The 13,569-nt window shown below is 35.8% G+C and overlaps 1 protein-coding gene across 1 annotated transcript; it reads right to left on the bottom strand.

Moving 5' to 3' along the window:
* Nucleotides 1-3,042: 3,042 nt before the first annotated feature.
* LOC113229529 (eukaryotic translation initiation factor 2 subunit 3-like) lies at nucleotides 3,043-13,338 on the bottom strand. The gene is made up of 9 exons (XM_026463159.1): nucleotides 13,137-13,338; nucleotides 12,773-12,947; nucleotides 9,526-9,762; nucleotides 8,053-8,270; nucleotides 7,163-7,348; nucleotides 6,452-6,634; nucleotides 4,999-5,136; nucleotides 4,563-4,711; nucleotides 3,043-3,148 (listed from the first exon to the last, which is right to left on the bottom strand). The coding sequence occupies exons 1-9, from the start codon at nucleotides 13,197-13,199 to the stop codon at nucleotides 3,091-3,093; spliced, it is 1,407 nt and encodes a 468-aa protein (XP_026318944.1). The 5' UTR covers nucleotides 13,200-13,338; the 3' UTR covers nucleotides 3,043-3,090.
* Between the last annotated feature and the right edge of the window lie 231 nt (nucleotides 13,339-13,569).

Here is a 13,569-nt window from a genome sequence, read left to right as displayed (position 1 = left end):
AGATTTTCAGTACAAATCGGCAATTTCATACTTTAACCCCTGTTATTTTTTTTATAAGTGTTATATAATTGTTTGTTTTTTGTTTTTATACTCGTCCAATATATTTTCCTTTTTAGTTTGGCAGATTTCTTAATACCAGTTGTTAACCAGTTTGGTCTCATTCTCGTGTTAATTTTTAATTTTTTGATCGGAAAACATAGGTCGTAGAACATTTGTACCATTGCATACAACGTATCATATGCAGTATTTGGATCTTGTATGGAATATAGGTTGTCGTAATTAATACTTTTCAGACAGTTTTTGAATTTATTTAAATTAATCTTGCTGTAATCACGTACTTCAATGAACCAGTACATTTCAGTATTAACACTGTTTACTGGACACATGAGCAACTGTTCAGAATGGTCTGATATTCCTAGGTGAAGTGTTTTTCCTTTACAACCTCTACTGTTATGAGCTATATTATCAACACACGTACTACTTTCAAGTCTAGTCACATCTTTGAATTCCAATCTGAAGTTAAAGCTGTGCAGCAAGTTAGTTAAATCTCGACTGATGGTATTATCATCTAGGATATTTATATTAAAATCACCACAAATTATTGTTTTTTTCTTTCGCATATTACTAACTTGATGTAAGAGTAGTTCTAATTGTTTTAAAAAGAGAACTATATGTTGTTTGTTAGGAATTCGATAAATGCAAACTATAATAAGGTTTTTTGCTAGTACTTCTATTGCACAACATTCAAAGATCATGTGTATTGCTAATTTGTTTATTTCTAAAAGTTCCTTGTGTTCAATACTTTTGCGTAAAAGTATGCAAGATCCACCTTTCTTTTTATTGCGTGAGTAACTTATAGCTAGTCTATAATTATTTAAATGAAGGTTACATTCATGTTCCTTCATTAAAAAGTGTTCAGTCAGACATATAACGTCAACGGCATTGTTATTTTGTAATAACTCGTCTAACACTGCTTCTAATTCAGACACATTTCTAAGTACGCTACGTATATTTTGATGTAGTATACTGAAATATTTTATTTTTGCGGCATTGTTAACGAAAAAATTCTAAGGATGGATTGATAGTGTGCTGTTTTCCAAGGTATAATTAGTAATTCCTTCTATTAATTCAAGTAGGTACATCATTAAATATTACATCGAGTGCTCGTTTATTAGTACGTCCATTTTTTCTATTGAACATGTATGTTGAATATTCCAAATGTTTGTTGCAATCAATTAGGTAAGCGTACTCGAAATTCAAATTATCTAAATACAATAAGTTATTAAATACTTCGACTCTTTTGTTAAACAGATTGATGTAGTATTTATACGTAGCTGCGTAGGTGAACAAATAATTATATTTGTATGTTGAACTGTTAATAATTTGTCTCGGATATAATCTATCAACATAGAAAAATTTTTTGACACTTGAAAGTCTGTTTCCCCGATGAATATTAAACAGTAGTCGTCATGTGTAAAGCCCTCCAGATTTGTTTCTATGCCGCTCAGAATTTGGTGTATTCCTCCACCTGCCTGGTGTTACATAATGGCATAGTAGTGTCTCTTCAAAATGTTTTTCAGCCTTTTTGAGAATTTGATGGCTTGCCTCGCTATTTGTATACAAATTTTTCTGAAATATTTTCTCGTGGGTTTTTTATTCGGGGAGTGTAATTGACGTTGTTGTATGGACTTGGGTGAACTTTGAAGTTCTTGTATTCGCTCTGTTTCAATATTTTTTAATTCCTGTGACTCATCAGGTAATTTATTTAAAAATGTTTCCGTTTTACGTTTATCTGACTCTAACTGTGATGTATTAATATTTATCTTTTTTAATTTTTTCGTAGACCGTGAGGGAGTGGATTTACATAGACCTTGAAGTAATTCAATCTTATGGTCTTTTTCCAAATTCAGATCTTTTAACGCACAATTTTCGGCTACTAGGTTGTCTATCTAATTTTCAGCTATTTGTAGTTTGAGTTCTATTGAAATTTCAATATAAAATTAATACGCTGTAACTTACAATAATAGGTATAGATAGTATTGAACTTTCAATAGATAAGCATCAGGCTAAAGTTTAGATTAGGTATATTAACAATCCAGAATTTGTTATTTCTTCTTAAATTTGAAACTGTGGCCAATCATTACCAAGTTTTCGGTACGACTGCACTCAACGAGTGGTTTAAGTCCGCGCTTGACTGAGGTTGTTATGTACTACTGATATAGTTTTTAAGACGTTATGTACAAATTAGGAGTAAGAAATGTATAATAGAAAAATATTTGTAATAGATTAACGTGTGAAAGATAAATAAATAGTACAAAGGGGGTGAGGTAACTTTTGGCGGGAAAAGGAAGGCTCGCTTACCTATAAAAGGCGCACTGGCGCCAATAGATACACAGTCCAAAAACAGCTTAAGCTCGAGATACATAGAAAAACCCGAAAACGAGCCAGCAGCCAACCTTACCAGATTAAAGCCAGCCTCCAGATCTTCACAGTATATAGAATCGTTGTTTGATTTGAAACCAGTCATAGGTGCATCCCGCACACCAAGGTTGTACTTCTCCGTGTAATTGCTAATAATACTTATTTTGGCGCTTAGAATATGCCAACAATGGTTCCTGGATTATCTTTGCAAGCAATATTTTACAACAATTATTGTATTAATGACTACTTGAATTCACTATTACAAACGTAAATTCCATTTGTAGGTAAAGCAATGTGAACGAATTACAACCAGTTAATTAATAATTGTTTAGTTGTCATTTACTATCACGATTATAAGAAAAAAATGAAGTACCGCTAACATTTTAACCAATCAGGAGGCAATAGATAGTTTATCTAGTGACATATGTGACATTCATTACCAAAAGACAACGTTCTTTTTTTGGCAACTAAGTTTAATATAAAAAAATACGTAATTTTTGTGTCATGGGCGTTTAAATTTTTTTATCCGGTCTAAAGTGGGCGGCCGTGAGCCAAAAAGTTTGGAAACCTATGCTTTATACAAAGAGAAAACAATGATACTTCCATATTTCGTTTTATTAAATATGTTAGTATAATATAAAAGTATTATGTATGTCAATAACACAACAGTTAATTCGTCGCGGGGTCGATTGTTTCACCTCCTTGTATTTGTCCCCAGCCGATTAATCTGAAACAAATTGCGTATGTTTCGTAATCACGATAAGAGATACGAAATACGTACAATACACTCGATAATAATGGCACTCTCAATGGTTATTGAAGAGGATCAAAAAAATTCATTTATTGAACTATTTCATAAGACGCACGAATTGTTCGTCTCGTAATTATAAAAAAAATAATTGAATGAATGAATGAATGATAATTTATTACTCTCACAAGGCTTACTTAAGACTAAAATACAGAGTTTTGTACTGTTAAGGACATTGTGAGAGTCTGGTGTCAGTACTAGGGTTATATCCCTGTATGACTAACCAGGGTCCCTCCCTCTAGTCTAAGGTTAATGACTCCTCTTATTAATTCCAGCTCAGAGAAGCTTTGTAAAAGTTAAGTGGAATAGTAATAAAAACGCATAAGTGTGTGTGTGTGTGTGTGTGTGCGTGCGTGCGTGCGTGCGTGCGTGTGAGTGTGTGTGTGTGTGTGTGTGCGTGTGTGTGTGTGTGCGTGCGTGCGTGTGTGTGCGTGTGTGTTCGTGCATATGTGTGCTTGCCTTCGCGAATATGTGTCTTGTAGTAAAGTGCGTATCGGTATCATTCCAAATTAATGTCCTAACATTAGATTTTGATGTTGACACACCACACCTATCATAGCCCTACGAGTAGTTAGAGACCTGTTCTTGGGATCGCATGACAACTGGCGTGACAGTCATTATGCGCTATGTAAGGTAGAAATTAAGAGTAGGTAAAGTAAATTGGAAAAAAGGAGTAAATTTGACGATGGTGTATGAGGAGGGTGATCATTGAAGAGACGCTATCATAGCCTCCGTTGATGCGTAGTCGAGACTCTTCAGGAAGTTGGTGATTTCAGACTTACAATGATACCTAGTAAGAGAGTAAATTGACAGGCGGTTGTTTAGTTCGTTATAAAGCATGCCTCCCATATAGCAGAAAAATCGAATGATTTCTTGTAGCCAGTTCTTGGGCAGACATTAAACTTTCTGCGGCGATCTGACAGTAACATAGGGTCATAGGTAAGGAGGGAATGCTTCTTGAGAACTGTTTGAAGAATATAAAGTTGTCTCACTGATAAAACTCCAAGGAGACCATACAGCTTATCGGTTGGAAAATAATACGGTTGAGAAAGAGCAACTTTTATAATGGATCGCTGTGCTCTCTCAAGTTTTAGGAGTACAGTTTTAGATGTTAATTGTATTCCATGAGTTGGCGTAATAATAAATAAGACTCTATCTTTACTATTAAATGTTTCATTCCGTTTATTCCTTTTGTGTCGATAACGAAAACTATGTAACAAATTAATAGTATATGTATATACTATCGATAATATTTTTACCAGTGTTCTAAGGTCATGATATTGTTGTTATTGTGGTGCATCTCCAATGCGGTAATTTTAAAAAAGGTTCTCACCGCCAATGGTTCTCGACCCTCCTGCTAAGAGCGACCTTTTCTCCGATCTCAGTGCACACAGGGTTGGTCAAAGCTATCTTCGCCAAATCAGCCTTTGTGGCGATCACTCTTCCTCCGGTGCTTAATGATCCGATGTTCACTAATAATACCTACAAAAAATATATACATTACGATTAAAAATAATATGGTTCAAAAGGGTTTACATGCAATTACATAATTCGGTCTATAATTTTTGAAAATAATACTCTTAAAATGATTTGATATTATGTGTAAATCAAACTTGTTTATATTACGTGTACTGTGTTTAGGTGTGAAAATATTTAGTGTATTTTGCAAATTTTTCAGACAAGGGTTAGGACCTTGCTTGCCAGCACACTTTAGCACTCCAACGTCTAACACTGTGCTTGTTATATTACGTATAACTATTTATACAAACCTCATTCTTGGTTAACTTCTGCACTTTAGCAGCCTTTTTGTCACCTTCGGTACGCACGCCAAGAAGACGCTTCAGTAAATAGTATGATACTTCAAGTTTTACGAAAATTCCAGGTAAAGCACCTACAGCTCCCAGTACCTGTGGCAAAATAATTAGTAGTGAAAATGCGCCAAATATTAACAATAAATATATGCTAAAAATATTGACATTGCTTTAATAGGCAATTTTCATTAAATAGCAGGTTCTCTGAGTTTGCTTTAATGATTACGTTACTTAATATTAACTAAATATAAAATAAATAACGCACACACTCAACATAGCCCCGCACTAAGGAAACCCTGTGTCGCGGGTGCCATGGACACACACATAGACAACCACAAATTACACCCAAATTCACGACGAGGCAAATAAATGTAGGCCATACAAATATTTCACCTGTCCCGGAAATCGAGGCTGGAACCTCTGCGTGGCAGTCAGATGGTAACCGTTCGGCCACAGAGGCATATTGAGATACTATGGAGAATAACAACAAAATTACCACATTCCCCCTTGCGCAAATAATAATTTTCGCCATTACCGGTGTCGATATAAGCACCATTTATCTAAAAGTGCTTAGTAAAAAAATAATACACAGGGTGATTTTTTATATTATATACGGTGAATTTTAATATTATGATCGTTGATGAAAATATAACATAACACACGTGTATTTTTTTTGTTTTAGTATCACCCAGTAATAAAATGTTGCGATATGATTTCACAAACTTATCCAAAAAAGGCCACGTTATATTTTTTTTTACGTTTCATTACTATACTATCCAACTGCAACGAGGCATCAGACAGGGAGATGTGATATCTCCGAAATTGTTCACTGCTGCGTTGGAGGATATTTTCAAGCTTCTGGACTGGAAAGGACTTGGCATCAACCTCAACGGCGAGTATCTAATACACCTTCGATTTGCCGATGATATAGTTCTTATGGCTGAGACCTTGGTCTCCCAAGGTTCTTATGGCTGAGACCTTGGTCTCCTGAACACAATGCTCGAAGATCTCAGTACTGTTTCCCAAAGAGTGGGTCTTAAGATGAACATGGACAAGACGAACCTTTGCAGACAACAAATGTTTTGTAAAAGAAAATAAAATTATTATTATTATTTCCCGCGCTTCGGTGCTCCGGGGCTCCGCCAATAAGAGAAAAGAGTTTCTTCTTAAATAAAATTGTAGCGTTTTGCAAAGCATTTAGCCAGGCAATTTGAAATTAAAATGATGGATTCTACAACACAAAATGAGTAGTCTCTCGAGTAACTTTTGGCCTTTAAATTAGTGGTGGTATTTCATTTCACATTTAATGTTATAGATGTCTGTAAAAGATATTAGTTATTTTTAGTCAATGATTGCCCGTAGCGTACTTTCTTTGCAAAAACATGATAATGGAACTAGAACAGTTGCATACCTGGCCAACCAAACGGTCAGCACGACAAAGCGTGGGCTCAATTTTGGTGCCTACTCCGATGAGGCCACCGGGTACGGCATACTGGAGCTCATTCTGCTCCGCGAAGAGAGACACGATTCGCGAGAAGATCGGTCGACACGTCAGCTTGCCGTCCGCGTCTTTGCTTACTAGACCCGGTCGAACCTGCCACATTATTCAATAAGTTATAGAACAAGAAATAAGCATGAAACAAATTACTTTAATTAAAACTTTTTAATACAGAACAATACATACATATAGACTATTTAACAACAAAGAGTTAAAAATGTCTGAGTAGAGCTCCTTGCGAAAGAGTTCGTCCAGGCCAGTACTGCCAGCTTAACTATTTCTGCCGCCAAGCAGTAATGTCAAAATCGGAACACAGTAATCTGTGTTCAGATTTTAAAGGGTAAGTAACGGTGCTGGTGAAATTACAGGCACATGGGACTTACGATTTTTTTTACGACTTAGACTTTTACGATTTAAAGCTCTGAGTGGCACTGCAACTGTTATGGACAGGTGTAGCTTACCATCAGGCGCACGATTTGTTCGTCTCGTCACTTGATATTATACAAGAAAAAAAAATACAAATATTATATTGACTTTACTATTTATGCATTTTTTGAGATTTCTTGTTACAACTTTAGTCATACATTATATTTTTCAGCTACATAGTGTTATGATATACATCACCTCGATCTCCATTCCAACTTTGAGAACACCCTGCAAAATGGAGCCGCCTGCGACTCCGCCTCTAAGGTCATCGACCTCACAACCTGGCTTGTTCACATCGAACGAACGGATCACAATCATACGCGGGGGCGACGTGAAATCTCTCAAAGGAACAGGAATCTTCTTTGTTATGTATTCGCACAGCACCTGAGAAAACAAAAATATATTAGTTTTAACCGCCATGCCGGTTACGTACACAGCATGATAACTGTGTTTGGTACAGAGTGCGTAAGTAGTATGGACGTCGGCACATCTTGTACCAAGCCACAGATATATTGGGATAGCAAAAAAACCATAGGAGTTACAGGGAGACTTGTCGATAGTCGAGTTTTTTTGAAGTCTTTAGCAGTTCTTTGCATGGTGAGGACCAGAAATGTAGTTCTGTTTTCTTTCCATATGTCGTGAATTTTAAATAACGAAGGTTGCAATGGAATGATTGATTAAAAAAATACACTGTACGTTCGCGGAGCCTGCAAAAATTCGTTGGGAGCAGTTTAGGAGGATGACGATTACAAAGAAGTGGATCGTTCTCTGGTGCTTGACCTTATATCCAGTTGAGCTGAACGCGGCCTGCGCAGAGCAGTCAGAAAGCGTAGACGCGATGAGGGTACGTATTTATTTATTTTATTGAAATAGTAATTTATATTACGACAACTTCACTTGCTGTTAAAAAGTATTATTTCATAGGGTTGAAACTGAACAATGTTTTCTTATAAAATCGCAATCCCACTTCAATAGAGAACAGTTGCAAAATCATTTGAAAATTACATAATATGGGTTCTATAGGTAAAATAGTTTAGTATTATGAAATTTCATTCGTACTTCTTTACAGTTTACATTAAGATACCTACCTCAATATTGTACTTCAACTGAGCAGATATAGGGACAATGGGAGCGCCTTCCGCAACAGTGCCCTGTACAAACTTGACAATTTGCTCATATTGTTCCTTCGCCTGGCCCTCTTTCACAAGATCGATCTTATTCTGCAGTATGAGGATGTGCTTCAGCTTCATGATTTCAATCGCAGCTAAATGTTCACTAGTTTGGGGCTGGGGGCAGGACTCATTTCCTAGTAAAATTAAATGTTATTGTAAAAAAAACTTGATTTAGATGTAGTAGAAAATTATTAAATATGAGTATAATTTGTTTACTGTAGCGAGAAGTCTGACAGCTGACTTTAAAATAACAATATTAAGCTCGCGTGTCTTATTCCAGCGTAACCATGATCGAATTTTTGAAATATGACTAGTCAAATAAAAAGTCGCTATTTAGTCCGTTCTAGTGTTCTAGTCGCAAAAAACTAGATTTAGTCGGTCCGCCGTTCAAAAGTTATAAGGGTGTTTTACTGTCCACTGTGGAATAAGTTTATTCCAGCAGCACCATTTCTCAATCTCGAGAACTACAACACGTAGCTTAGATCTGATTACATGACATCGGTATAATAAATATATTTTCATCATTTTACACATGGTTACGCCTCAAACATTTAGCTTGTTTTAAATTGTGAAAAAAATTAAATCAATTACATAATAAACTAAACAAACTATCTCCATGGGTCTGAGGAGTGGTGGCAAATCGCCAAGGCGGGGAGTAGAGGATTTTGCGGAAGACCTTTGTCTAGCAGGACGCCATAGGATAGTGAAAAAAAATTAAACTAACAATTCTAGTATCAGCTGTCCTATTCATATAGTAACCAAACTAAAAAGTTAATGCGTAAAAGTGTACTTATTCTCAAAACTACAGCATACAGTAAGGACCTATAACAAGGTATGAAGGTACCGTTTTAGAAATGTCGTTGGGTACGTAAGTAGCAGTAGAGCTCCTTGTGAAAGAGTTTGTGCAGGGAAGCACTGCCATCTCACCTATTTCAGCCGCCAAGCAGTAATGTTAGCATTACTGTGTTTCGGTTTTGAAGGGTAAGGGTGCTGGTGTAATTACATTAACATGGGACCTGTCAACTTCAGGGTGACGGGCGCAGTGGCAGTGCTCCTCAGATTTTTGCGATTTAAAACTCTGAGGACACTATAAATTGTTATGGTTAGGCGTGTAGCTTACCATCAGGCGTACGACTACTTCATCCCGTCATTGAATGTTATAAAAAAAGTACTTTACTGAAAAGGGCACTGTATATTTTCCACTTCAAAAAAGGTTTGTTTTAGACAGGTACTTTGTGCTACAACTTGAGCCCTGCTGGTATGGTGCACGAGAATACTAAAATATAAGCTACATATAAAAAAAGCAAATTTGTTGCTAAACTACACGGTAACGTGATGACTTGTTTTGCTTTTATAAAATAAATAGTTATGCTGTATGGCGACACGTACCAGCAATAAGTAAAAGCGCGGCGTCCATGACAGCGGCACCGTTAAGCATGGTGGCCATAAGAATGTCGTGCCCTGGGCAGTCGACAAAGCTCACGTGTCGCACGAGTTGGAAGCGACCGGTGCAAGATGCGCGAAGACACGGGAAGCTATCATCCTTCGATGAACCCCCTGAGATGTAGCTTGTGGGTCGCTTGCATTTAGGATTGTCACATTTGTAGATTTTTGCATTGGCGTAACCTAAAAGGCGTCAATTAAAGATGACGAAAGGACACCAATTATTTAAATGAAAAATTATACACAATGTATTATATTTTGTTCATATTTTAATACTTTCTATATGTCCTTATGATGTAAGGAAAATTGTAAACAGGCAATCAGTAAATAGCTTAACATAATAAACTTATTATTAAAAGTACTAAGTCACAAAATATGCATTCTTATTTATGTATTCAGTACATAACATTCTCATTGTAAGACTCGGCTTTGATAATATTCATCCAAGCAACCTTATGACGGTACTGCCCATGAATTGCATTCGCAAGGGGTGTATATCTGCCCTCGTAACGAAAAAAGGCACAACTATGGATACTTTATACAGCAGTTGCGCCTTTTTTCGTTCCGAGGGCAGATTTGGGCACTCAAACCATATTATTTGAGTAGTTTCAGCCCATTTAAAGCCACATTAATATAAAAAAGTAATTAGCACCTCAGTAACAATAAGTGCACTTATCAACATTAACATTAATAATCAGTATAATATAATCATAATACAAACTTAATGACGATGTAAACATAAAAATTCATCAAAAGTTAATAGGAAATTCATTATCCAATGCCACAGACTGCGATATATTGAAAATGAACGTAATTTTTCACTATACGAGATTCATCTTCATTTCTTGTAACAGTTCTTTTTAAAAAGTTTATACAAGTACAGACATGATGACAGCTATGCAAAAAGTCTGCAGATTAATATTTGTCCGTACAAAATTTAACCATATCTCTGCGCGTGTAGATTAGATATTACTTTGTACAGCACTGGTCATTGCATGAACTTGGAATTCATTATAATAACACTGATATAATAAAGTGTTAAATTTTGTTGGACAAATTTAAATGGATATTGTCTTTTAAAACAAATATTTTCGGCATTTCACAGCACCACATTTACATTCTGTGCGATTTCTTAGCATCGCCATGTTTTGCTGTCGTACTTCGAATCTCGTCTTCACTGGAGATGTTGACATGTTTGCACCAAGCTTTATCGGGGTCATAGGCGAGCCTGCTCGGCCTGTATCAGATCCATTAGCGATACTAATATCATCATCGTCAGCTGTGCTCTCTCTGCTTACTGAGGGACTGTTCATGTCACTTTCGTCATTGTCTGATGATTTTTGTAAGTAGTCAAAGCAAATTTCTTCCCCAGCCTCAATATCACGAGTGGCAAATAAAGCTAACATTGGCAAGTTTGGATCCAGACAATCTGCCCATACAGCCCAAACTCCCAAGTTCGGATCACAAGAGTGGTTAATAAAATGCGAAACATTGCCTAAATGTGCAGCATCAACTACATACGGATTTTCGCAAGAATTGAAGTCGAGATCAAATAAGTATGTTAATCCATTAGCATCATACTCCCTTCCTCTCTTTTCTGCCTCTTCAAAAGTAATAACTTCTCCAACATACTGACAAATAAATTGTCCTTGTTTAATTCTTTGTTCAGATCGTACACCCCATCCACAGCCATTTGATGTTCGAAATACAGTTAATTTTACATTGCGACCTCCTTGGACTACACGATTGCTACATTCTGATGAACATTTACATGCTTTATTACATTCATAGATGGGAGTGCCGGAGGCAACGCGCAACGTTTTTTTTGTTGTGTAAGCAAACAAACCTGCTTGCATGCCACAGCAAGATTTAGAACGACAGTTGCAAGCTATGCAATCACAACCAATAGGAGGGTCATCAGGTATTGTGACACCAGCACCAGGAATTGATTGGTTTATGTAGGTAAAATTGTCTGGAGGACCAGCTAAGTCAGTGTTGTTTTCCACAGCAAGTTTTTTACTTTTGTCCACTTGGTTAACATGTTCCTCCCAAGCTTTCAGAGCCATGAGTTGCTTGCATCTTTTTCTGGTAAGCACATACAACTGTAATACATTTCTTGTTTCTTGCACAAGATTGGCAGCAAGGTGTTCATCATCTTCTTTTAGGTACAACATACACAGTAATTTGAGTATCAATTGTTCTTTTAATTTGGCTAACTCAGCAGTTTCAACTTCAGGCAACCTTTCTATCAAAGTATTTTCACTTAACAAATTACCAAATGAAATCTCTTCTTTAAAATTTTCAAATTTATCACAGTACTTGAATTCTTGCTTATCTAAAAATTCTCTTACAACAGCTGGGCAGTTATCAAGATGTTCAATTGGCTCCCAAGTATTTTCACTGTCAGGCCATCCTTTCCATTTTATAAAGAAGTATTCTTTGCCACATTCATATTTAAACTTGAGGATTTTCTCAATAATAAACTCTTCAGCAGCTTGTTTCCCTTTTTTAAATTTTTTGGGTAGAGGATCTTCATCAGATTCCTCAGGGTCCAAAGAAAGGTTTCTCTTTTTACATCTCATTAGTTTTTCCAAGAATATGCTTTCTTGTTTTTCATCTGCCCTCTCATGGCATAACTTTACAACTGAGTCCGACAGGCGCTCTGCAACATACCATGTGATTTGATTAAAATATGTCCAACAAGAATTCATAATGAGACAAATTAAATCTTTCAAAAACATTTGAGACTTTATATTTTCTATTAAATTCACATGATATATTGCAAAGCAGCTGTGTAGAAATTCAAGAGGGAAATAGAAAGTTTTAAATGTGTTTGTGGTAATAAGTAAACCAGAATTACAAAATGAAATTAAAAACATATACATAATAATACAATTAATAGAAGTTTGGAAATAAAACAATCCAAGAAATGAAATATACAGTAAGATATATATAACATTTATGCACAAAATTGCAATTTTGCAGTTCTGTGAGATAATCAGCAATATACCAAAGGGACAGGGAAATATTCACTGAACACGTTTTTGGGAGTTAAATGAAATCACTATACAAAAACAATAAGTGATTAACAAAAATATAGTATTTGACAACAATGTAAGCAATAACAAATTATTTTACTATAACAAACACTACTATTAATTAAAGTTAATACTATAATTTCAAGAATACATACCCAATTTAATGGTAATATTTCTCTCCAGTTCATTCTTAAATCTGACAGTCTGTACTCCTGAGATGGCTTTTACTACAGTGGACTTTCCATGAGCTACATGACCAATCGTGCCAATGTTTATAGTCGCCTGCCTTGATATCACTTCGGGAGACAACGCAGACAGCTTTGTTACATCCTAGAATGGAAAATGTGTTACACCATATATTACAACAGATAGGCAGGATCTACTTTCTAACCTAATTTTATAAGCATAGGTTATGTTGCAGAACTACGTGGTATATATGTCTACCGGTGTAAGTGATGCTGTATGTGATATGTAGAGCATATAGTTTACTAAACAGAAGAAGTAGCAGCGTAAACTCACCAATTTCGACAAGTCTTGCTGATGCAAGTTGGACTGAACGCTTCGACCTTCATTTGACGCCATAATTGCGATTAGTAGGCACTATACCCACTAGCTGAGTAGCTGTACAAGAATTTTATGATGATATAAATATTTTACTATTAGTTAACACGATTTTAGTTAATTTACGGCACTAATTCATGGTTTTTCGTCCGTGGCGTGCCGCGTAAAACCTCAGTGTTGCTGTGACAAAATAAAACAGTATTACTACTTTCTTTAGGGCGGCCTAGTGCATATATCTTTCTAATTTGTGTGTGGCCTAGTGGCTTGTGTACTGTTTATAGCTTATTATAATGTATGATTTATGGTACTGTTGCATAATTTTCCGAAAAATTTCAAATAGTGGAAACTTTTTCGGAAAAATTTACGAAAAATTTGATAAATATAATTTTGC

The sequence above is a fragment of the Hyposmocoma kahamanoa genome, unplaced genomic scaffold (assembly GCF_003589595.1).
Source record: "Hyposmocoma kahamanoa isolate Upper Pololo Valley unplaced genomic scaffold, ASM358959v1 62, whole genome shotgun sequence".
NCBI lineage: Eukaryota > Metazoa > Arthropoda > Insecta > Lepidoptera > Cosmopterigidae > Hyposmocoma > Hyposmocoma kahamanoa.
This window is presented reverse-complemented; position numbering and strand designations above follow the sequence as displayed.